The sequence below is a fragment of the Anticarsia gemmatalis genome, chromosome 8, assembly GCF_050436995.1.
Source record: "Anticarsia gemmatalis isolate Benzon Research Colony breed Stoneville strain chromosome 8, ilAntGemm2 primary, whole genome shotgun sequence".
NCBI classification, from domain to species: Eukaryota; Metazoa; Arthropoda; class Insecta; order Lepidoptera; family Erebidae; genus Anticarsia; species Anticarsia gemmatalis.
This window is the reverse complement of record NC_134752.1, coordinates 3,614,390-3,638,445: the sequence shown is the minus strand read 5'-3', so window position 1 is coordinate 3,638,445 and position 24,056 is coordinate 3,614,390. Positions and strand designations below refer to the sequence as shown.

The 24,056-nt window shown below is 38.2% G+C and overlaps 2 protein-coding genes across 3 annotated transcripts; one reads left to right on the top strand and one right to left on the bottom strand.

Moving 5' to 3' along the window:
- The first annotated feature begins 4,896 nt into the window (after positions 1–4,896).
- Positions 4,897–19,874, top strand: LOC142974700 (tudor domain-containing 6-like). 2 transcript variants are annotated; one of them, XM_076117168.1, is made up of 16 exons: positions 4,897–5,059; positions 5,151–5,271; positions 6,562–6,691; positions 7,046–7,354; positions 8,356–8,500; positions 9,446–9,587; positions 9,987–10,121; positions 10,392–10,492; positions 10,698–10,786; positions 11,139–11,266; positions 11,501–11,612; positions 11,952–12,098; positions 12,503–12,609; positions 12,996–13,100; positions 14,194–14,402; positions 16,558–19,874. In XM_076117168.1, coding segments are annotated over exons 1-16 (2,133 nt in total). In that variant the 5' UTR covers positions 4,897–5,057; the 3' UTR covers positions 16,709–19,874. The 2 variants fall into 2 exon arrangements, with proteins under 2 accessions (XP_075973283.1, XP_075973282.1); XM_076117167.1 differs by lacking the exon at positions 16,558–19,874 and having other exon boundaries at positions 14,194–14,790.
- A 632-nt stretch (positions 19,875–20,506) lies between these two features.
- Positions 20,507–23,339, bottom strand: LOC142974699 (uncharacterized). Its single transcript, XM_076117166.1, is given in 1 exon segment — positions 20,507–23,339. A coding segment is annotated over 1 exon segment (1,839 nt). The 5' UTR covers positions 23,179–23,339; the 3' UTR covers positions 20,507–21,339.
- Between the last annotated feature and the right edge of the window lie 717 nt (positions 23,340–24,056).

Below are 24,056 nucleotides of genomic sequence, written 5' to 3'. Positions count from 1 at the left end.
TCATATATTAATTTATAAGCTCAATTTCATAGAGAAACTGAACTTCGTAATTGGAACAAAATATCTAAGGGTGTTATCACACAACCCAACAGATTCTCGATTGACTTCGATCTACGTTCGTTTGATAAATTTGAAGTTTTGATCCACTGGTACTGTTAAATCTACCGACTAACATCACCTTCTTAAATTAGTCTATATCCTATCGACATCAATTAAGGATCTACTCGCCCTTACATCTCAATAATTTCCCATCATAATCCCAGCCATCAAGCTTAACACAACGGCATATTTCCCAAGAACTCTATTTTACTTGACACCTAGTAATTTGTAAATAGCTATTTCCTACAAAGTAATAGGGTTACAGTGGTAACACGCAGTACAATGTACTTGAAAACACCTCAATTGCATTATTCCTTTGACATTCTAATAGAGCTTACACACTGTAATGTAACATGCTATGTAGCATTCTAATGGCGCAAATATCGCGCGCACACAAAACTCGCATTTACTAGGAACGATTTTAGGACTAGGGTATCTATAGCGAGTTTCTGTAAGTCGTTACTATCGAGTATCGAGAATTTGGCATTTAAAATTTCAACAAACAAACTTCATAACTTGATTCTACGGATTCTGCTAGAGGCACTGACAGTCAATAGTGGAAGAGAATCTCGCTACGGAAAACCTTTTAAATATATATAACTCCTTGATTGCCAAATACATTAAAATAGGTCTACGCTAGATGAGCTGAGTACGAATGTTGCACGATCCGGGAAAAAAATCGTATAGCATGGACTGGCTTACAAGCCAAGAACGACCGTGCTTCTAAATGAAATGTGTGCTCGGCCCGTGCTCGCCTCCTTTTGCGTGCACACACCTCAACGTGACCGTCTAAAACCCAAAAAAAGTCTTTTGCTAGGTACATTGTATGATACGTTACAGCAGTATAGACGTCGAGCTCATGTGTTACATGTTGCATTGCGCAGATCTGTATGCACCATAAAATAATACAGACAAAGTGAGAAATACAGACCACGTTATAACAGCACTGAATTATCAAATTATCTGTTTGAGGGGCTCATATCACGTTATATTAAACTAACTAGCAACTAGCCAATTGCATACTAGTAGTGTAGCATATGGCTTATAAGTAGGTATATCTGCTTAAGTTCACCTTTTAAATAGAGCGCAAGAGATTTTTTCAAAACTGTACTTAAACCATTAGTTTTTTTTTTTTAAACATACCATTTGTAAGTCTAGAAAACCTCGTACTTAGGTATATCTCAAACATAGAGACGCACTCTGATTCGCTTTATCTCACTTTAGTGTACCAGAAAGAGGGTAGTAGGTATAGTATTAAAATCAAATAAAAAGAATAAATAGCCTAGATTTGCTGCGACAACAAATCTAGTAGAATAACAACTGGCCTATATCAATAAAATGCATTAGCATCGATCAGCCTAAGTATCGTCTATCTGTCCTACAGTATTACCTCAAATTGTGTTAAACGCTATAGTAATAACAGGTCGTGAGGGCTCATGACGGCCGACAGTGCCGGCTCCGGGAGCGACGCGAAATTGTGCCCGTGCTCGGTAGATACCGCGCTATAATGCGATAATGATGGAATACGATATGTCCGATTGACTTGGAAAGCTTTACATTTGTTATATACGGCTTGTAGTTTGTACAATGTTCAGGATTCAGTAGTACAATTCTCTATAATTGCAAGCATCGAGTATCGAGAGTTTGACGTTTAAAATGTGTTGCCAAAATAGTTTCTACGACGGCCGCTAGAGGCGCTGAACCGTTTGTCATGCAAAATTGACAAAGATTCAGTGTAAACAAAAGTAACTCCCAGGGCGAGAATATGTCTTAATATAATATAAAAACTTTATAACCAAACCAGGAGATACTGTACGGCACGTACTGTACTGTACTGTACGGTACTGTCCTTGATCATTGTTACAATTAGACGAGTGACGAAGCATGCATAATAACACAATTATACATATATTAACTAATAATAATTTGTTAACAATTAGGCTCAAAACTATAATTACGGAGGAATATGTACAACACAATAAATATGTGTAATAATTCGGTTCCTTTAGGAATTCCTGTTGTCAGGAAATTACGTAATGTAGTCCATGGCGTAGTGGTTAAGGTGGTCGCTACGCCACTACCATTGCATCGGAAGGTCGTGGATCAAATTTCTATACGTAACAATTAGTTTTGCGATCAACAGTTATTTCAGGTCTGCTTGTACTTTGTATCCGTTGTTTATATGTTTGTTAAACTCCCCGCGATACAAGAGCAACAATGAGCAAGGGAGTCTGGGTGGGGGAGTCAGGGAGGTGTCTTTAAAAAAAAAAAAACTAAAATAGATTTGACTCACTAACTTACTCTTTTTATAACATTTATATGCAATTTCAGGTTCCTAAGTTATGCTGTTTTTACTACACATAATCCATGTAACGTAATCAGCCAGCTTTCTCTTCACAAGTCAATAAACAAACAAAACACAAATACATACTTTCAAATCATCTAGTTTTACCTCTTTACAACTATTTACTTATTAATATTTCCGTAGGCAATAATCTTTCATTCGCCATGTCTATATAGAGATAATAATTAGTAATTACACGTACCTCTTAGAATGAAGACGTCAGTATAATCGATAACCAATGTACGCAGCACTAATTACTGGTAAGCCGGTTTAATTGAACTGTGTATTAGTATATAACTCTATGTTAGTAAATTGTATAATCCTTAACGAGATAGATGTATTATTGTACAATGGTAGACGTGAGTTAGCGCGAACATGCATTTTACTTCGGATTGCTTGACGTTTCGGCATTTAGCGCTGAAAGTAAAGCTTACTACACACATATTGGGTTCGGCAATTTTTATCGAACGACTCGACTCACTTGTTCGGCTTGTGCCGATCGGATTTATCTACACATTTTTGCCGCCCGGCTAGGCCGATTAATGCCGAACCAAATTATTTGTGTAGCAAGCTTTAGTCAGTTCGCAACTACGGTGAAGCTACTAATAGAAATAAATATGAATTAACGTTTGTATCTATCGTATGTATATATCTTATATGCTTTATAAAGCTTTAGTCCAACAACTTAGTAGAGAGCCTTGTATGCAAGTTTCACGGAGATATACTAAAATCTGAATTTAGAGCATCAGTAACCCGCAAGGCTTATGCAGCGGCGCGGCCTGTTTGATACAGCTACTTTATTTTGATAATATACGGAAATATGACATTGATCTAAATGAATTGTGCATGCCAAGACTCTCTACCAAGTTGTCGGACTACAGTATGAAGATAGCAGTTTGAAAACCCGTGTTCGAGCACAGACTATTTTTATTAGATTTTACTTATGGTAATTATGGGGGAAGACCTATATGTAAAGGAACGAGAATTGGTTATTATAAATGAGTCAACAGGATGTTTGTTGACAATAACTGGTACTAAAATTTTATAGTTCACCTCAGGGTGACGGTAAAATTATTGACGTTTTTATATTTTAATTATTATGGCGACAAATTGATAGCCTTTATTAACGATTGAAACACCTTGTCTTAAGGTTAACCAGTAGCTGTTACACTGGCAATAGTTATCATGCAATACACAGCACTACAGTCTGTTTTTCTTTTAGTGAATAAAATTCATGAACTTTTTCGTCATTCGAATTTAAACCTTAGGTTCGAAAATATACAAATAGAAATGTGGCTAAGCATTAATATCCGTTGATATTTAATTACATTTTTAATTTGTAGCTGTTTCTTCATATTATTGAAAAAAATACGCAAAATATACAGTCTTTAGTATTGTGACCGAATTTCGTACTAGTTTCAAGCTAGCATGACCTGACAATCAATTCGGACACCTTTTATCGGTTTTAACGTTATAATTTCATTCATCACGCAACAACAAGCGAGAATTCCTTCAGACATCGTGCACGGCCATGCAAAGGTGTGATTCCATTCACGTATTTCTGAATTTCGCACCGGTATCTCACTCCCCCTTCCTTGTTGGTCAGCAAAACCCTTATCTCCTGTCTCTTTCACTCTAATTGGTTGCTTGAGCCTCTGAATCCAATTAGTGGCAAGCGGGAGCGGGGTGCACTGAATTTATTATGCCGCTCTTGTTTAGTTTCTGGCCTTTTTAATTGAAACGTAGTGCGTAACCCGCTACCCGGCTAATGAATACGACTGCTTTGAGACTTTTCTTTAAGGTAAACACTGGATTAGTAAAACTAATGGCACGGACTATTTGCGATTATAAGGTGTTTCGTTTTTACTTGCTACGAGAATTTTAGTTAGTTTAGTGCTGGTCTGACATCGGACATGAGGTTTTATTGCCAAATGAACTGATGAAAACTTATTGTGAGTTCAGATGCAAGATTTGTCTTCAAAAAATATTTTCTTTCTAAAAAATAATTAACAAACACGTATGTTTATACATTTATGAATTTTCTTCAGATGATATTAAATAATAATTTAGTCAAAAACAGACAGTCGTAATAATTTAATATTACGACTGTCTGTTTTAATGACTATCATTGCCATCTATTAGGCAATGGCGCAACAAAAAAAATGCGTGCTGCCATCTAGTATCGAGTAGGTAGTAGTATAACATCCGAAGTATTGCTTAGTAATCAGACTAGATAGCTCTTAAATAGGTAAGGAATTATTTACAGCCAAAAATAATATATCATTATTATTACACAACAGATATTAAAATTATTTCACGTGAATATCAGTCACATTTAATAATTTTATCCTGCTTTATTGAAGTGAAAATAGTGAACATTTTAAAAGTGATTTAATTCATTCACTCGTTTACATAAACTGTGCCTCCAGCTTCATTTGACATTCTATCAACCAGCCGTCAGTGTTTTGCAGAAATATGTATTGGTTTGTATTGAAAAAAATCTATAAAGTTTTTCTCATGTTCTGAATCTTTTCATCGTGGAAATTGGGTAAAGCTTACATAACAATACAAGAAAAAGTCTTTCTTCTATACAAAAAAAAGTTGCGAATCCAAAATGTAAGTATTTTTTATCTAACTATTCATGCCTTTCTAAATCATGTTTTACTTTTTATTTACTTAAAAATACTTTTAAATAAATATGTTTTAGGAGTTTTGTGGACCTCGCAACGCTGACAATGCATCGGCGTAATGAGTTAGAAGCCAGATTGAACATTTTTAACGAAAAATGTGATCGGGCTGTGGATGACATAAAAAAATTGAAAACGAAGGTAAATTGCTTATTTAATTATTTTTGTATTATCGGGTATTATTGACTAAATTGAACTATAATAAAAATATTGCGATAAAAAGAAATATTACCCTCACAATAAAACATCACATTCAAAAACTGTATGTACTGTTAGTTAGAATCTTAATTGTTTCAAGTAAACCTACTTTACTTTCTTATTCCAGTTATAAATTATTCAAATGACCAAGCGGCTCGTAACTTAACTGATAAAATATAAAAGTTACATTTCAATGATTGCTAAGTGCTTTAAAAACAGTTTAAATTGCCATTAGTAACCTACTAACAGGCAATTGAGTAAGACATTATATTGTCAACTACATACTTTATACTGTAACTAGCTGACCCGCGCAACTTCGCTTGCGTCACATAAGAGAGAATGGGTCAAAATTGTCCCCGTTTTTGTAACATTTTTCACCCGTACTCTGCTCCTATTGGTAGTAGCGTGATGATATATAGCCTATAACCTTCCTCGATAAATGGACTATCTAACACTGAAAGAATTTTTCAAATCGGACCAGTAGTTCCTGAGATTAGCGCGTTCAAACAAACAAACAAACAAACAATCAAACAAACAAACAAACAAACTCTTCAGCTTTATAATATTAGTATAGATAGAGAATAAAGTAATTTTATGAATGTAATACCACTATCATATTAAAGAAAAAAGATTTTACAGCTAAATAGTTATGTTTCTATGAAACTGTTTATTAGTCTTCTTGTTCTTATCATATGGTAAGTGGTCAACCTAGTGTCAAAGTTGTTCAAGCCGCCCGAAGGCCTTTGACATGACATAAGTTTCATAGATGAATAGAGTCTAGTATAATATTAGAAATAGTAAAATATATCAACTTTATCTGAAAGGTCAATAATGTTATTTATTAGCTATTAATAAGGTCAAATAATGTCAAGATGTAGATTTTCTTAATGTTACTACAGTATAGATGAAAATATGGAATATTTTTCTAATTTAGTAGCGAATATGTAGTTTTTGGCACATCTTGACATTGCATCATGCGATGTAATGTATCGAATAACATAACACATTACATAATATGATTAACATAATGATATGATTGATTGAAGATCAGATGCTTGAAAGTCTGACAACCAGTCTTACTGAAGGGTATCGTGTTATAACTCAGGTAACGCTCACTCAGGCAGGCGCTCCATGTAAAACACTGGTATCCAGCTGCATCTGGTGTAACTGGAAGCTGACTCCTAAATAGTTTGGAACTAAGGCTGAGCTAATATAATATATTTTATGTTACAGACTCAAGGCTTTGTCCTACAGCTGAATTGTGAGCCGTCTGAACTCAAGGAGCGCTTCTTGAGCTGTATGAAGCAGCTGGATGAATACATGTATCTCATTACAGACTTTAACTTGGCTATATCTAAGATTGGTGAGTATTTATGAAGGTCTGAGAATGACTAACATTGTGTAAACTTCATGTTCTCATACTTATGCTATTGTTTTTACCAGTTTGACATTGAGAATCAAGTTGATTAATGTTTGTTTGTAACATGAGAATGTTACAGCACTAATCAAAATAATTTAAAAATAGAAGATAGTAGCTGTGGCATCTGAGATCTAAAATTTGCCTTTGATTTGTAGTTTTGCTTATCTTTTACTTTTTAATGAAATCAAAATGAAATTCTCATGTTTTAAATATGGATAGTTGCTACCCAGGCCGCTTCATTTATCATATAACTTACTCTCAGTCACAACCTTACTTTTGACTTCTCTTATTCACCAGATGAAACGGGTCAAATAGAATACACTCCAGTCCACGACACAGCAAAACCGCTTCTACCATCAACACCTCCGGGTCCCTTCAACCTGATTGATGCACTTAGTGAACCGGCACCGTCCACATCCTCCGCCTGTCAGAACCACTGCCCTCCAGAAAAGCCTAAGAGAGTGAAGGTCTCGAAACAAGACCAGTCTTTGATAGTGTTTTCTAGTACAAGTTCCTCTGAAGAGACTGTACAGCAAGTGAAGAATGAGGTGTCGGTTGAAGTGCAATGTGAATTGAGTGAGGAACTTAGTAATGTTAAGATTGAAGGTTAGTGTGTTTGTAGTTGTTTAAAATAGTTCTAGATTTCAGTGCATTGGTGATTGAAATAGCAACCGAAGCTAAAAATTCTTTGGTAATTAGCTACAGATTTAATATGTCTTATTTATTTAGAGACTTGTAGCAAAGAAAAAGGAAACAGAAACTGTAAGGTTCAAAGTTTATAAGCAAAAAGCAATCCTCACTATCTAACTGTTACACATTCAAGCGCAGTTAAACATCTAATAGATTCTGATTTCATTTTCTAGAATTATTTTACTTAAAGTGGTCTACATATGCAATCGTAAATCTAAATGCGAAGTAAGAGAATCTCGTCATTTTAAAGTATATCCAAGCCACACAATGCTATATTACAATAATAGGAATGTTGCACTCCCATCACTGGTTGATAAGCCATGCATGAGCAGTTAGTCTCAGCTCATCAATCATAGTTACGTCATGCACGTCGTAACAACAGATTACCATGTTTACTGTTTACGAAAGAGTGTGATATAATTTGTATAGTGATTGTAAAGAAAAGACAAGTGTTCTGCGTTTGTTCTTTGTCTGAAAAATGAGTATGTTTCATAAAAAGAGCAAGCCGTGAGTTTCTTGCAGTTTCTTCTCACGAGCAACAGCTTTTCCGAAACTTTGACTTTATCGAAAAGCAGATCAATTCGGACACGAATCAAATATTAGATAGATTTTCAATTTTTATTTTTGTTTTTTGGCGTATAATAGGTGTTCCGCTCTTTATAATGTTAGTCGCATGTAATAGTTATTGAGACTATCGTCATACACCGTGACCATAAACCTTGATTAACTATTTTTACCCTCGTTCTACCTAATATAATAATAAAAACAGCCTTTTGGCTTTTTATCTAACCTGGAAGTCAAACCTGAGACTTCAAGATCTGCAGTGAAATTCACAGACGCAGTCAAATGCAAACATACGTAGTGTTAAAATATGGTTGATTAACGTAAAGACATTATATTTTATCATGTTTACTCAGAGCCGCCGTCTCCTCTATTAGCGGACAACAGCAACCTGCCAGCACAGACAATGTTGGAGGCAGACCAGGTGTACGAAGCTACCATCATGCACGTCGACGGAGCGTTCTTCTGGGTCATCACCGACGATCCTGAGGAGGCGCAAATGTAAGGAATTACACATTATTTTGAAAAAATCTGGTTATGTAAGAAAGATGATGCAAAGACATGCGTATATATTGTTGACCCGCGCAACTTCGCTTGCGTCACATAAGAGAGAATGGGTCAGAATTTTCCATGTTTTTGTAACACTTTTTACTGTTACTCTGCTCATATTGGTCGTAGCGTGATGATATAAATAATGATTTTGTTCTTGAAATATATTCTCAAAATTATTTATATCTCTTAATATAACGAAATCGCGCTAAGGCATATCCGCCATTAAAACAGTTGCCATGACAACGGAATTTTGTTAATTCTGTGTCATTATAATATTGAATATTCGCGACTTTGTTCGCCACCTGAACTTTCACGGGAAATGCGTAATTTTTCCGGGGTAAAAAGTAGCCTATGTCCTTTCTCGGGTATTAAACTATCTCCATACCAAATTTCATGCAAATTGGTTCAGTAGTTTAGACGTGATTGAGTAGCAGACAGACAGACAGACAGACAGACAGACAGACAGATAGACAGACAGACAGACAGAGTTACTTTCGCATTTATAATATTAGTATGGATTGGTCGTCTTTTAGCACTCATAATAAGGTGTGAGTTTGTTTGTAATGTGCACGCTCGTACACGTATGTATACGTACGTGGTAATAAAAAAGCGTGTATGATTTTGATGCATAAAAATATAAATAAACTTTACCCATTAATGTCCCACTGTTGGGCAAAGGTCTCCTTCCGTAATGACCAGGAGGTTACGCATTGAGTCACCACGCAGGCCAATAGCGGGTTGGGGACTTTGCATGCCTTCAAGAACTGTTGTAAAGAATTCTCAGGCATGCACAGCTGCATATATGTTGGTTGGTTGATTTTTGCATATATTTATATATACAGTGTTTGGTAGTAAATTATGACTTGAAGATTTTTTTTCTGTGTTTTTTCGCAGGTTAATGATAGAGATGACAAAGTTCTACAGCGAGAACCACAAGCCTATAACCCTGGCGGAGGTGAAGGCACTCACGTGCTGCGCTTTCTATGACGACGATAGCGACTGCTATTATAGAGGACTGTTCCTTAAACTTGCTGAGGTATTGTATTAATATATTATGCTTAATAACTTTAATGTAAAGGAGATTTCTAGTTGGTTATCGTTGATACCAAATTTCTTTTGGTGATTGAAATGACTGATGCTAATGTTGGTACCTGCCATTTAACTTTAAATGTCTGAATATAAAAGTAAATTGTTTAAAAAAAGCCGAATAATTAAAGCAGGATAAACGAGTCTTTCGTCGATATGGAAGGACGTAGTCGTTGTTACGACTTCCTCACCCACGTTCAGCTCTCTTGGGTTTTATTTAGACCAAGCCTATTAGCTCCATGCCCGACCCCAGAATCACTCAAAAGACCTTCTGATCAACATTCAAATACACTGCCGTGTGAACCACAGAAGCTATTAGTTTGTCTACAAATTGTTATTTTATTCTCAGGGTGACAATAAGACAGCGGAGATATTCTCAGTAGACACCGGTGAGATGCGCAGCGCGCCCGTGTCCTGCGTTCAGCCATTGTACTCGCGATTCTGTGACAAACCACCCTATGCGCGGTGCTGCCATCTAGCGGGGGTGAGTGGAACTAATGATTGTGTGTATTTATGAGATCTTAAAATCATGTCTTGTTACCATTGGGATAAGCAGAAAATAAAATTTGACACAGCCTTCGAATATACGTATTATTATTATATATGTGATGCCATAAGAATGGGCTTTTAACAAACGCAAAGGAAAACCATACCTACACACAAATTACTTATAATAGTACTGTTTAAGTGCTACGTCTTAGGTAGCATGTAGAAGATTTAAAAGCATGATTATAAGTTTATTTGTCAATTATAGGTCGATCAAACCAGTTATCACAATAAAGATCTGATGGAAAAACAAGAGGAGTTCATGAGGGGATACATCGGCACTCAGTGCACCATTGAAGTAGACGATAAGTAAGCACCTAAAGCCGGGTCCAGACGAGTGTAACGTGTATTTAACGCAACTTTACACGTAGATTTCGCGTTACATTACACGTTTAACTTGCCTGGGCCCAGCTTAAAAGTTTATACTAGAGTAAATAATGAAGTGGTTTTTTAATTAAAACGATCATATTTCCTACGTTATTTTATTTATTTTTGCTGTTTTTTGTTTCAACAGTACTTCGGAATCCCTAGGCGTGTACGTGGTCCTCTCATCGGGTGAAGTCCTCAACAATATGATCGTGAAGCAAAGATTAGCTCGACCAAGTAAGTAATATTTAAGTTTCTACCTCATTGAAAATCTTTCTATACATAGCCTTATTCATGAAGAAGAATTTAAGATACTAACGTCACCCAGCTACATACGAGAATAAATATGGAATTGCAGTTTCAATTCAGCGCCGTACGAAAGGCACGTGAAATTATGAGCAAGACCCTTGTGACTATAAAATTTATTTATCTAAAATTAGATTTATATGATCATTGTTCTAAAGTCCGTTTTTAGCACTGGCCACCGTGATGGACCCAAGGCCCCATTTTATCCCGGGAGTAGGCATACCTTATAGTGTAACAATAATAGATTGCATTTATTAGTTTAAATATTTTCTTGTTTACGCAGTTGACAAGGCAGAGTCCCCTCAGCCGCAACACTCCCGAGAACAGTCCATGCACCTACCTCCGCCGAGCGACTCTGAGTCTGAGAACACCATGGGTCCCGAATACGACGATGCCTTGGAAGCAGTCACGGTAAGTTGACCTGACCTTATAACTATAGTTAATTGTAGTAAAACTATAATTGTATAGGAAAGTCGAAATACCGCTGAATTATTCAACTTGTATAAATTTATATCGCTTAGCCTATATTTCAGTACGATTGTCTAGGGGCGACAAGACACGAACACACACTTGTACGTGCATGCCAATATTATTACTATAATTTTTTTTTAAACTATTGATTTCTTCTATTTTGTTTACGTAAAGGGTTATCGCAACCGCGATGAAGCGGAGATCTGCAAACATTACAAAGGAGGTCCTGAGAAGTATTGCTTCAAAGGAAAGAAATGTACCAAGAGACATGTCACTATGCATCCAGGTTTGTTACAGACTTTTATTCGTAAACTAGTATATTATTTACAATTCAATGCATCATACCAACATGTTCAATGTGACAATCGAAATCAACTCAATCACCAATTGTTCATTATTATTCATATAATTTTTTACAAAATCACCATTGCATGCGTCTGTCAATCAATTTCCATATGGGTTGAAGTCCCCAACAGACTGATCCTTGAAAGAGGTTTTAGTATATAATTCTTTAGTTAAGCTTTACTGTGAATTCACTGCAAACTAACGGTGATTGTAGAAGTTGTCAAAAGAGAATAATACCTGCGGCGTTGTCTAATTCTCTAATGTTCTGTTAATTTCTTAGACGGCTGGACTCTAGACCGTGTGGAAGTGGTGGCTAAGTGCAAGTCGGTGGCGCTGCCGGCGCCGGACACGTGGCACAAGGTGCTCGTCACGTGCGTGTGCCACTACGACAGAGTGTACGTGCACTTACTGGGGGGACAGGAGAAAGGTAACCTTGACCGCAGTACTGTCTAATTAAATACAATTTAAGTAATAATTTGCTGTGTAACTACTTATTTGTTGAGCAGCAAATGAGTACAACAGGCTCTGAAAAATTGAACTTATATAATACTGTTATAAAACTTTAGTAAAATTGAGTTTTTTCGATCATAAATTGTCTAGTCTTTTCTGGTAATCATGTTTAAACTAATTGTAACCATATACAGTGCATAAAAAGAACCTGACAGATTAGACGGAAAGCCATTTATTCATACAACAGACCTATCAGGCAGTTATATTCCGCGTAAAAAGAGGCAGCCTGTCGTACCTGATGGAATAGTATTTTCAGTTTAATTGTACAACTTTAGTATGTAAATGAAAAGCAGTGTGTAATAGGTATTGTATTGTTTGCAGAGGAGGCGCTGCCCCGCTTCGGCGTGGTGCTACCGCCGAACACGCTGTCATCGCTCGTCAAAGACATGAACAGTCCCGCTGCACGTGCTGCTTACAGACCACTCACGGTAAAACATATTAACTGAAACTTATTACTTCAATAATTTCATTACTTCGCTACAACTTTTCATATAGTAATAGTAGTAGTAGTATAGTAATAGTACGAACGTGCGAACTACGTCGTGTCTTTTTATCGTACCGTATTGTTAAAATTTTTTTTCTTATTCTTATGATTCATCTTAACCAAAGTTCTAGATTTAAACTCAACCCGTCTGCTTCATCGTCAATCAACGTCTAAATTAATATTATAATTAAAAACAAATTAACCTAACCAAGTAACCTGCAGTTTAAACGAGATTCAAAATAAAAGTCCAAAATTGGTTCTGTTTAATATATACCAAGTATAAATTTGTTGACTAGGTATAATTATTTAATTTTCATATATTTGTTTCAGATGACTCCTGCGTTGGGCGAGCTCGTGGCCGCCCTGTACCCACTGGACGGCAACTGGTACCGCGCGCGTGTTCTGTCCGTCACACGAGCCGATCAAAGCGTTGAGGTAATTGTTTTTATAATTAATTTAATAATACATATTTTAAATGAATGTCTTATTTTTTATGTTCAAATAAAACCGAAGCAGAATCTGAGTTTCCGTGTTACGTGCGGTCGGCACAACATTTTTATGGGCCAGAAAAAGAACACTTACTCACAAAATTATTCTACATACAAATAGTTTAAAAACAATTATTATATACACGAAAGGCGATACAGTTTAAAAACAATTATTATTTTTTTGATTGTCTGTAGGTGTACGTTGTAACTTGTACGTTGGCTTGTAGGCAAATAGTCAGATTTATTTATACGCTTGTATTGCTGAATAATTTCGTATGCAGCTCCCAGACTGGACTTGCGCACGCACTTGTAGCAGTAAATACGTATTTAAGTACAGAGTGTGGTCTTTTCACAAATAAAACATCTTGAGTAATTAATGATTGTTTATTTCCAAGATAATGAAACAGAAATTCGAAAATTAGCAAACGCAATAATCAGTCAATACTATCCAATAACTTCATGCCAGTTCTGTAGGAGGGACTGGCAAAGAACTTAATGCCACTTTTTTTAATCGCAAAATTGTTTTTTTTTTTCTACTATATTTCTATTAGAAGCACAAATGAAGCTTTATGACAGCTCCGTTCATCTCAATCGCTCACAATCGAATGTGCGTTCGCCGCGCATGCTATTTTAAACATTCGTCACCGGTGAGAGGCGTGCCGGTAGCAAGTCCGTAACTCGACGAACAAATTTTGATCAAATAATATTTGGCATATATAGGGTCTTCTCATTAAAGCTGGTGATATTTTTGAGAGTTGTGAGATAGTTTTTAAGCGGCAGTTTCGCTTGATCGCCCTGATCAAGAATCCAGAAAAATTTTTTTAGCATTTCGGTAGTAGGTACTTATTCGCGCACACACATACGAGCGACTCGTCGTTATACGATCGTCGACCGCGGGCTATCAACTGGCGGTGCGGCGAGCAATGACCTCGCGCGGGCCGTTTCGCTTTTTCTGACGCGAAGTGTATAAAGTCCAAACTCAGACAGTTTCAGCATGGTCTTTACGGTGTGAAGTTATTATATAAAGTGTTGTTTATCAGGTGATATACGTAGACTACGGCACGATCATGTGGGTGAAGGAGGACCAGCTGCGTGCGCTAGACGTCCGTTACCTGGCTCTGCCTGCGCAGGCTCTGCGCTGTGTGCTGGCGGGCGTGCGCGCGCGCTCGCACCGCTCGGAGCAGTGGGCGCAGGCCAAGCGGGCGCTCTCCGACATGGTGCTGGACAAGGAGCTGGACGCGCATGTCGTGTACGTAGCACTGTTGTTACTTAGCTCTCTGTGTGCTGGCGGGCGTGCGCGCGCGCTCGCACCGCTCGGAGCAGTGGGCGCAGGCCAAGCGGGCGCTCTCCGACATGGTGCTGGACAAGGAGCTGGACGCGCATGTCGTGTACGTAGCACTGTTGTTACTTAGCTCTCTGTGTGCTGGCGGGCGTGCGCGCGCGCTCGCACCGCTCGGAGCAGTGGGCGCAGGCCAAGCGGGCGCTCTCCGACATGGTGCTGGACAAGGAGCTGGACGCGCATGTCGTGTACGTAGCACTGTTGTTACTTAGCTCTCTGTGTGCTGGCGGGCGTGCGCGCGCGCTCGCACCGCTCGGAGCAGTGGGCGCAGGCCAAGCGGGCGCTCTCCGACATGGTGCTGGACAAGGAGCTGGACGCGCATGTCGTGTACATAGCACTGTTGTTACTTAGCTCTCTGTGTGCTGGCGGGCGTGCGCGCGCGCTCGCACCGCTCGGAGCAGTGGGCGCAGGCCAAGCGGGCGCTCTCCGACATGGTGCTGGACAAGGAGCTGGACGCGCATGTCGTGTACGTAGCACTGTTGTTACTTAGCTCTCTGTGTGCTGGCGGGCGTGCGCGCGCGCTCGCACCGCTCGGAGCAGTGGGCGCAGGCCAAGCGGGCGCTCTCCGACATGGTGCTGGACAAGGAGCTGGACGCGCATGTCGTGTACGTAGCACTGTTGTTACTTAGCTCTCTGTGTGCTGGCGGGCGTGCGCGCGCGCTCGCACCGCTCGGAGCAGTGGGCGCAGGCCAAGCGGGCGCTCTCCGACATGGTGCTGGACAAGGAGCTGGACGCGCATGTCGTGTACGTAGCACTGTTGTTACTTAGCTCTCTGTGTGCTGGCGGGCGTGCGCGCGCGCTCGCACCGCTCGGAGCAGTGGGCGCAGGCCAAGCGGGCGCTCTCCGACATGGTGCTGGACAAGGAGCTGGACGCGCATGTCGTGTACGTAGCACTGTTGTTACTTAGCTCTCTGTGTGCTGGCGGGCGTGCGCGCGCGCTCGCACCGCTCGGAGCAGTGGGCGCAGGCCAAGCGGGCGCTCTCCGACATGGTGCTGGACAAGGAGCTGGACGCGCATGTCGTGTACGTAGCACTGTTGTTACTTAGCTCTCTGTGTGCTGGCGGGCGTGCGCGCGCGCTCGCACCGCTCGGAGCAGTGGGCGCAGGCCAAGCGGGCGCTCTCCGACATGGTGCTGGACAAGGAGCTGGACGCGCATGTCGTGTACGTAGCACTGTTGTTACTTAGCTCTCTGTGTGCTGGCGGGCGTGCGCGCGCGCTCGCACCGCTCGGAGCAGTGGGCGCAGGCCAAGCGGGCGCTCTCCGACATGGTGCTGGACAAGGAGCTGGACGCGCATGTCGTGTACGTAGCACTGTTGTTACTTAGCTCTCTGTGTGCTGGCGGGCGTGCGCGCGCGCTCGCACCGCTCGGAGCAGTGGGCGCAGGCCAAGCGGGCGCTCTCCGACATGGTGCTGGACAAGGAGCTGGACGCGCATGTCGTGTACGTAGCACTGTTGTTACTTAGCTCTCTGTGTGCTGGCGGGCGTGCGCGCGCGCTCGCACCGCTCGGAGCAGTGGGCGCAGGCCAAGCGGGCGCTCTCCGACATGGTGCTGGACAAGGAGCTGGACGCGCATGTCGTGTACGTAGCACTGTTGTTACTTAGCTCTCTGTGTGCTGGCGGGCGTGCGCGCGCGCTCGCACCGCTCGGAGCAGTGGGCGCAGGCCAAGCGGGCGCTCTCCGACATGGTGCTGGACAAGGAGCTGGACGCGCATGTCGTGTACGTAGTATTATACAATACTGGTCGCTTCGAACACATTGGACACCATCGCATATGAATAGTAATTCTGTAGAAAAAGTACTGCTCTTTAGCTACTGTCAAAATTTACCTTGATTAGTTTAACCGTGGAAACGAGATAGACAGCCTTTTGTATTTAAGGTAAATATGGATAATTAAAGGCAAATTTATATATAATACGAAGGTAGCACAAGGGGAGTGAGTCTAAAACTTCACTAGAAACATCACACGAAACAGAGAGCATGTCAAAAGACACTTAAAGGTTGTTTGCAAATTGATGTGCTTATAAAAACTCCCAGTGTAAATTCTTAAACAATATTATCTTTACAGTGGCCGTGAGTACGACGAAGTGACAGTTGAATTATATGATGACGACGGCTACAGCATAGCGGAGCAGCTAGCGGCACTCAACATGGTCGAATTAGTCGACTACTCAGTGGTCGACGACTCGGCCATCACCCACAAACTAGTCGTACCTTAGACCGAGAAGCAAAGATCAAAGGTTGGATTGTGTTAGATCTGACGGCTTACTCTTCACAGATTCGAATTCGATTGAATAAGATCCGAGAGAATGACAAATAGATCTCCTAAATTCTAAACTAGCATGATTGAACGTTGGTTTCAAGTGAAACTAATTAAATTGTTAGATGTGCCTCCGTGGCCCAGTGGTTAAGGTCACCACGCCGCTACCATTGATTTGAGACTGTCGGGGGTACGATTCCCACACGGAACAATGATTTGTGCAATACACAAATAATTGTTTCAGGTCTTGTTGTGCTTTATGTCCTTTATTTGTAAAAGTCCTTGCGACACAAGAGCAATTCTTAGTGCGGGAGTTGTCTAAGAAAAAAGAAAATAAGAAATTTAGACTACTTTAATTTTACACCAGTGTTTGATAACGCCCTAATTTGGAATTTAAAAGTACGATTTGACATAAACTCGAATCTGATTCGATCGAATTCGATTCTGTAGGGAGTAAGTCTACTAAAGATGTGTATGTAAGTCGAATGTATATTTATAATGATGCGTATTTTGTTACGTATTTATGTTGTATAAAATACAATCTATCTAGATTGATATTGTGAATGTGTGTGATAATTGTATAATGGTAATCACAATGTGATTCCTATAATTTTTAGACTGCAGTTGGATGTAATTATTGTGTGATAGTAACACAATTATTACTGACAGTTAGGCTACGCGGTGCAGCTGATTATAAAATGAGCTAAGCTTATAAATTGCCTTCACTTCGAAACGAACTGCCGTGTCGTGGAAATCTCAAATCATTATCTAAGGACTACGTCTGCTCGCGGACAATCAACGTCTTATAATATTCATCAAAAGATCTAATCTGTAGAAAAATAATTTAAATTGACTTTAAGTGTCAAAAAAATGCAGGCCTAAAATTCAATGTCTCGAAAACCTAAAATGTATAAACTGCTTGTTCAAGAGCTGTTAGCTTTTAATATTAGGAACTTAACAAGCTGTGTTACTCTTCACTGGATCTTCACCCTAATAATATAATTAGTGTAGGCACAAGCCTATAGTTTTATACTCTGTGCACAAGTTCCATAGATTATAAGACTGTTTTTGTTGAAGAATGTTTATTTTTTATCAATCTATTTATGATCTTAGAAGCAGTGAAAATATTTTTTGTATTTATTTTAAAAAATCACCTTAAAAAGGGATTGTATTGTATGTCACAAAGTTGCATTTTAATAAAGGCACTTTTAGGTGTTTGTCAAAGTAAAGGAAAGCATTAAAATTTAAGTGTTGGTAAGAATGTTGACAATTTAGCAGTGTGGTGCTATGATGTGATACTTTAATAGTATGTACTAAAAGTGTGACCAAACATAAAACATAGTTCTGAAAACAAGAATTAAAACTAACCTTGGCATTTACTTATAAAAATAATATATAACATAAATAAAATAAAAGTACTATTTCTGCAGTATGATTTAAAGTGTAAACAACATTGACTGTTGGAGGAATGAGTTGATTTCTTCTTATCCGATGCGTAAGTTGCACTAGTGATCCAAAACAATTGCAATGCCTGAGAAAGGCTACTAAGTTTGTCACTACCCTAATACAAGATCCATTTTTATATATAACTTAGTAAGCAATAAATGATTTAAATTTAAACAAGTTTAATGATTGGTCATACTTTTAGACTGATTTTGTGTGAAACACTACATAATATTGCCTTGGTCCTAACTCTGGCCTAAAAATTCAAAATTTAAAGTAATTGTGTGATACTTACAAAATTAATTAACAACCATTAAATTATTAAAAATACTTGAAAGAAGAGCGACTCAAATTAAAATTGGTACTGATGTACTATTGTTATGGTATTAATAAGACATAAAGCCTGGACTCCTCAAATAAGTGCAGGTAAAAAAATGAATGAAAAATTTTTGTACCAAAGGATATAAGCGAAAATACTGCTGTACAACATCAATATATTATTGGAATTGTCGGATAAAAAGGCAGCTAATTTCTGGAAACTACTGACTAAGTTCTATCTGAAAGTTATTTAGAAGTGGTGACCAGGCATCTAAGAAAACTGAGTTGTATATTATTTATATGTTGCAATATTAGCATCTAAAATAAGTACATGGGCACATTAAAGTTTTGAATCAACTCAATAATCACTAAAAGCAAGAGCAGCAACGCATTAGATTGATCTAGACACTTCTAGAAACCTCAATATTTATGTCTAGTTGTAAGCTTGTGTGTATTTGTATATTGTGTGTATGAAGCTATTAAGACTTCTCTTACCCCCGGTTTCTGAGGTACATTTAGTGCTAGTTTATCTATTCAATAGCGTTTAAACTTATATATAAAAACGCTATTGAATACTTAAACTACTGCTAAATGTACTCAGAAACCGGGGGTTAATCGTTGTTTTACGCGAACTACGAATGCCACCCGACGCTACGAATATGAAAATTACGAATGGCATTTTATTTGAAATCAATATTGGTAACACTATAGTTATTTGCACTTAGTGGATAAACATTCTATGCCAAATGTAAGCGACCGACGTTCTACATGATTACGCCTGGAATCTCTGATACATTATACCCAAGTTACTTTGCGTTATAACCTACAGCTTACTTCGTTCGGGTGTAACTTCAATTCGGTCACGTACTTTCGACATAGTGTGTTTTGACGCTCAGTTGCACTTAGGGTTTTTGCAGTGGCACTAGTGGGACCGAATTCTTAAGTTCTATGAACTTATTTAAATTCGTACTGTTATACTAGGTAGTTGGCAGATTTATTACTTAAGTATTAAGTATAATCGTAATATTGCACCTACATTTCAATTTGAATGAGTGTCGAAGCGTAAATAACAGAATACCTTTATATCAAGATGCATCGGTTTACATAAAATACTAGTGCCCCTGCATAAAACCTCATAGATTCAATTGTAAGTTCCACATAATACTAATTTATTGAAACTATGCTATATTTAAGTGCATTTACTGTAAGGGTGTCTAATTAATACATGAAATATTTGTGACCGAGCAGAAAATAAACTACAGGAAGGAAAGGACCTTGCGATTACATAAACTCCGTTTTAATTGTATTTTTCTGTGCTCATTGAATATTCATCCAACATGTGTGACTGAAAGTTAATTGGAAAAGGATCCTTTTACTGCCAGTGTCCGGTATAATTTAAGACAATTCAAACCACGCCCTATTATATCGCACAACGCTTGGTTATTATTGTTTACCTACTAGCTGTACAATTAAAATATTTCGTCATTGTCATATGAAATGTGTAAACGAGACAGCATTGCTAGTACATAAACACAAATAACCAAGTGAAGTATAGCCATTAGTCGTAATATATTTGTCTACTGTAAGCGCACCCTTACCTGGCACACTGCCGATACGTTTATTGCCAATAGGAATAGCGCAAGCTTAGTGGTGTAATTTTAGCTGACGTTAAGAGCAAATTCCTATTTAAGTGATATTATTTTTAAGTTAAATCAGTATTTTTAAGTTTGTAGAAAGCTCACGAGACTACAATGATTGTATGATTTTTTTATAAATAAAAGCTGATAAATCAACAATTTTTTGTTATAATTTACCTAAAAATTTGTTGTAAATACAATTATGATATTTACATAAAATCATGCCTTTGCCCCATAGGAAAGAGAAAAGAGAAATCAAAGAACTCGACTTGATACGATCCTTACTAACTTCCCTTACTTAATTCACATCTATACGTCTTGTCATACAGGATATTTCAATGTTACAAGTAAAAGACAAGTATACTTTGAGTATTTTATTTCAACGAATCGACGCAAAAGAACCAATCCTCAGCCCCCGCGTTAAGGCACTTCTCTCCGCAATTTTATATAATCGAAATAATTAGACTCTAATTATAAATAAACATCCACAGTAGAAAACAGCTATATGTGCCATAACCAGATTTAAAACATTCCTTGATCGATACACAGACTAGTACTGTCACGGAAATATCCATGGACTTTTCAACTCAAATAATCTATTTTAATGAACGCAAAATGAGATTCCACGAACACAAATTTAATATAATTTGGAAGTCCCTTTCAGGATATTATTGCAAAAGTGACATCTGAAAGCGCGCCAATAAACAAGCTTAATTTAACCTTGAATCTAAATTAGTTTTCCGAGAATTAACGTCCACTAGACATTTCCGCATTTTCACACATTTTACCCACTGGGGGGCCACAATTTAATTTTAGTAGGAAATAATCTTCATTATACAATCTATTTGGTATACATTCATAAACTATCTACTTACAATACTAGAAAAACTGAAAACTTATACATTCATACTTTATCTTAGGGTTAATATTAGACCAAATATATTAAACATTGAACACTCCAGGCGAAAACGATTTTAAAACTACATGAATATGTTTAGTTACGATTGTGATTATGAGTATTAAATTGTCAAAACATGAGATCTTTAACTTTTCTTTGACAATATAAGTTGCTATAATGTGAATGACTAGACATCTTAATACTATTTCCAAGCTAAATACAGCAAATCAGCTTTGAATTTGGCAAATCTAAACCTTATCAGCAGAGTACATTGTAAGCCATGAGTATGTAGACTTAAACATCATTAACAAATAGTTTTGGTAGTTCAGACTCTAAACGGATCACCCTCACCAAAGAAGTCAGGGTCCATTCATCATATGGATTAGTATTCTTTGGTGAGTATGGCTCTGGTGCAATAAAAGTACTGTAGTATGAAATTAGCTCATGTGATGAATCTCCATCCAAATCAGCTATCATCAATGATTTCTCCTGATATTCTAAGTCTGGCTGACATTGTGGCAGAGCAGTCTGGGTCTCAATAGGTCCTCTTGCACAGATCTGAATAATATCAGTCTGACTGATGTTCACATTATGAGTCTGCAGTTTATCAAACAGTACTAGGACTATTCTCTCTGAAATGTCATGTACTGTGAAGTTGGTGTATTTGATGAAAGCAGATATTGAAGCCACATCAATAGTGGAGCGGTAAAACATGTCATTTAAGTTTTTCGGACTTTGATTCTGGACATTGTATTTGACTTCGTCAATTTTCAGTGCACCCTTTGCCAGGTGTGCACTGTTCCACTGTCATAATTTTAACACAAACCCTCGTATAGAGTTTGCAAAAGCGAAAGAGTTCGGCCGCATTGCATACACATTATTAGCAGTGTACTCCCAGCTCACATTTGTAGTGCCATTCCTCTCTAACATTAGTTTTAAGTACACTCGGCAAGAGTTAGGACATTCTCCTGAATTCTCCACTTTCAATTTCCCAGGTCCATTGATAAATGTTTCTCTTGTGTTTCCAATGTTTTTCTTCATGCTCACATTAATCCTTTTCTGATTGATTGGTGGAGTCTGAGGGCGAGGATAGTGTTCCTTTTTAAGCATTTTCTTTAATACTGAATATGTTATTGTTCTTACAGCCTCAGTGGTACTGTTCTGACAAATATAACTGATAGTATCTGTTTCTGATAAAAGTTTTACTGACAGACAATCCTCTATTGGTATTGGTTGACCCATAATCTTTCCTGTAGCACCACAGACCAGTATCAGTGAGTTATGGTTAACACTTGGGATTACAGTGGCCACTGTTAACAGTTCACTCACTTTATCATCATTCATATCTTTTACAATGACTGGGAAATCAATAATTGCAATGTTAAACATAACTTTTTCAGACCATATATGCCAATGATATGTTCCTGAAATTGAGTCTAATGTTGCAAGGAAACCATCTGTACCAGACACTATGCAGTCCTTCTGTTTATCTTTGTTGACATCTAGGAGGTGACAGTTGATTTCTGTAGGAATTTTACTCTCTCTAGTGAACCAGCCCACTTTCCCTGTATTCCCGACAATTAGAACAACACCATTGAGATTATCATTGATGAGATTAGCATCCTGCCTCATGTGGTTGCCTCGGTATATGAATATTAGGTTCTTAGTGTTAGGTATAGCTCCGTCGACCACTTGAACAGCACCTGAAAGCTCCATCTCATTATATGGAAGTTCCCAACTCGTCGTTTTGTCCTGCCACTCATTACTGCAACTGCCGACGTCCGAGCACGGTATACCCCACAGAAATATCACAACGGTGAATACACACATGAGTATAGAGGCGATGAATGCACAGCGGCGCGGAAATGACATCTTATTAGAGATATCCGATTGCAAAAAGCTCACGTTATCCATTGTGCTTTCGACAGTATTCACGTTTGTATTGAACTCGTCCATGTCGCTTATGCTGTAGTTCTTAGATGACTGGAGACCACTGTTGAAGTCCAAGTTGTTACAGCTGTCCGTAGCTTTAATGTGAACGGCATTGTCGAGCTTATGATCATCTTCGGATTCCGAGTCGGACAAAATTTGTTTCAGTGGCGCATAGTTACCACCGTTCCCATTAGCTGACATGGCGTTAATCCACAAACAGTGTCTTTTACATCTTCTTCATTTAAAATAAATGCTAGGAGCACTAACGAATAATATACAAGCTCAATCAATAAACAATCCCGAAATTCGTTTGGCGTTTCGTTTCCCAGCCAGACCAAAAAAAGACTGACAGTTTCGTTTCACGCATAGCTGTACACATTCTTTCGAGCTTTCGTAGCGACACGTTCCTTTTTATTGTCTCAGTTGTTCAAAATAAGGACACCAATAAATTACTAATTATACTTTAGATAGTCAAAATAAAAGTTTTACCTTAAGTTACAGTATCTTTCTTTAGCATCCAGTATGCGAAATATTTGGCACTAACCCCGTATATTATATTTACATAAAATAGTCATTTTTTCATTTCATGAAGCCTCAGACATTTTGAAATTAAATGCTATGGTTCATTGATCTAGTTATATTTTAAAGGCCTTACTATACCTTAGTTACTCGGACCTGTATTCGGTGCTTCGACTCCTCTTTTTACTTCACTCCCAATTGAAACTATTTGTGGGCGCAATGGCAAACACTATACGTGCTTCAGGAGCATTGTATGAACAGCTGTGATTCATCCACTTAAGTATATATTATTTAAGATGAAACCTCTTTTGTCTGGTCTCTGCAGTCACGAATATGTTCCTTGAAATTTTCTAATAGGTAGGTTATTGTAAAATCGCTAACCACCATCAATTTTTGACGAGCTAACTTTTTACCATAAAATTAAATGTTGATTGAAGCGTTCTATTATATGCTTTATACACATAGTTTTCTTATTAACTCATGAACTGTCGAAAAACTATCTTTATATAGAGCAATTTTCACCAACGCCTCTGGCAGAACTTTTTGGAAGCAAATTATGA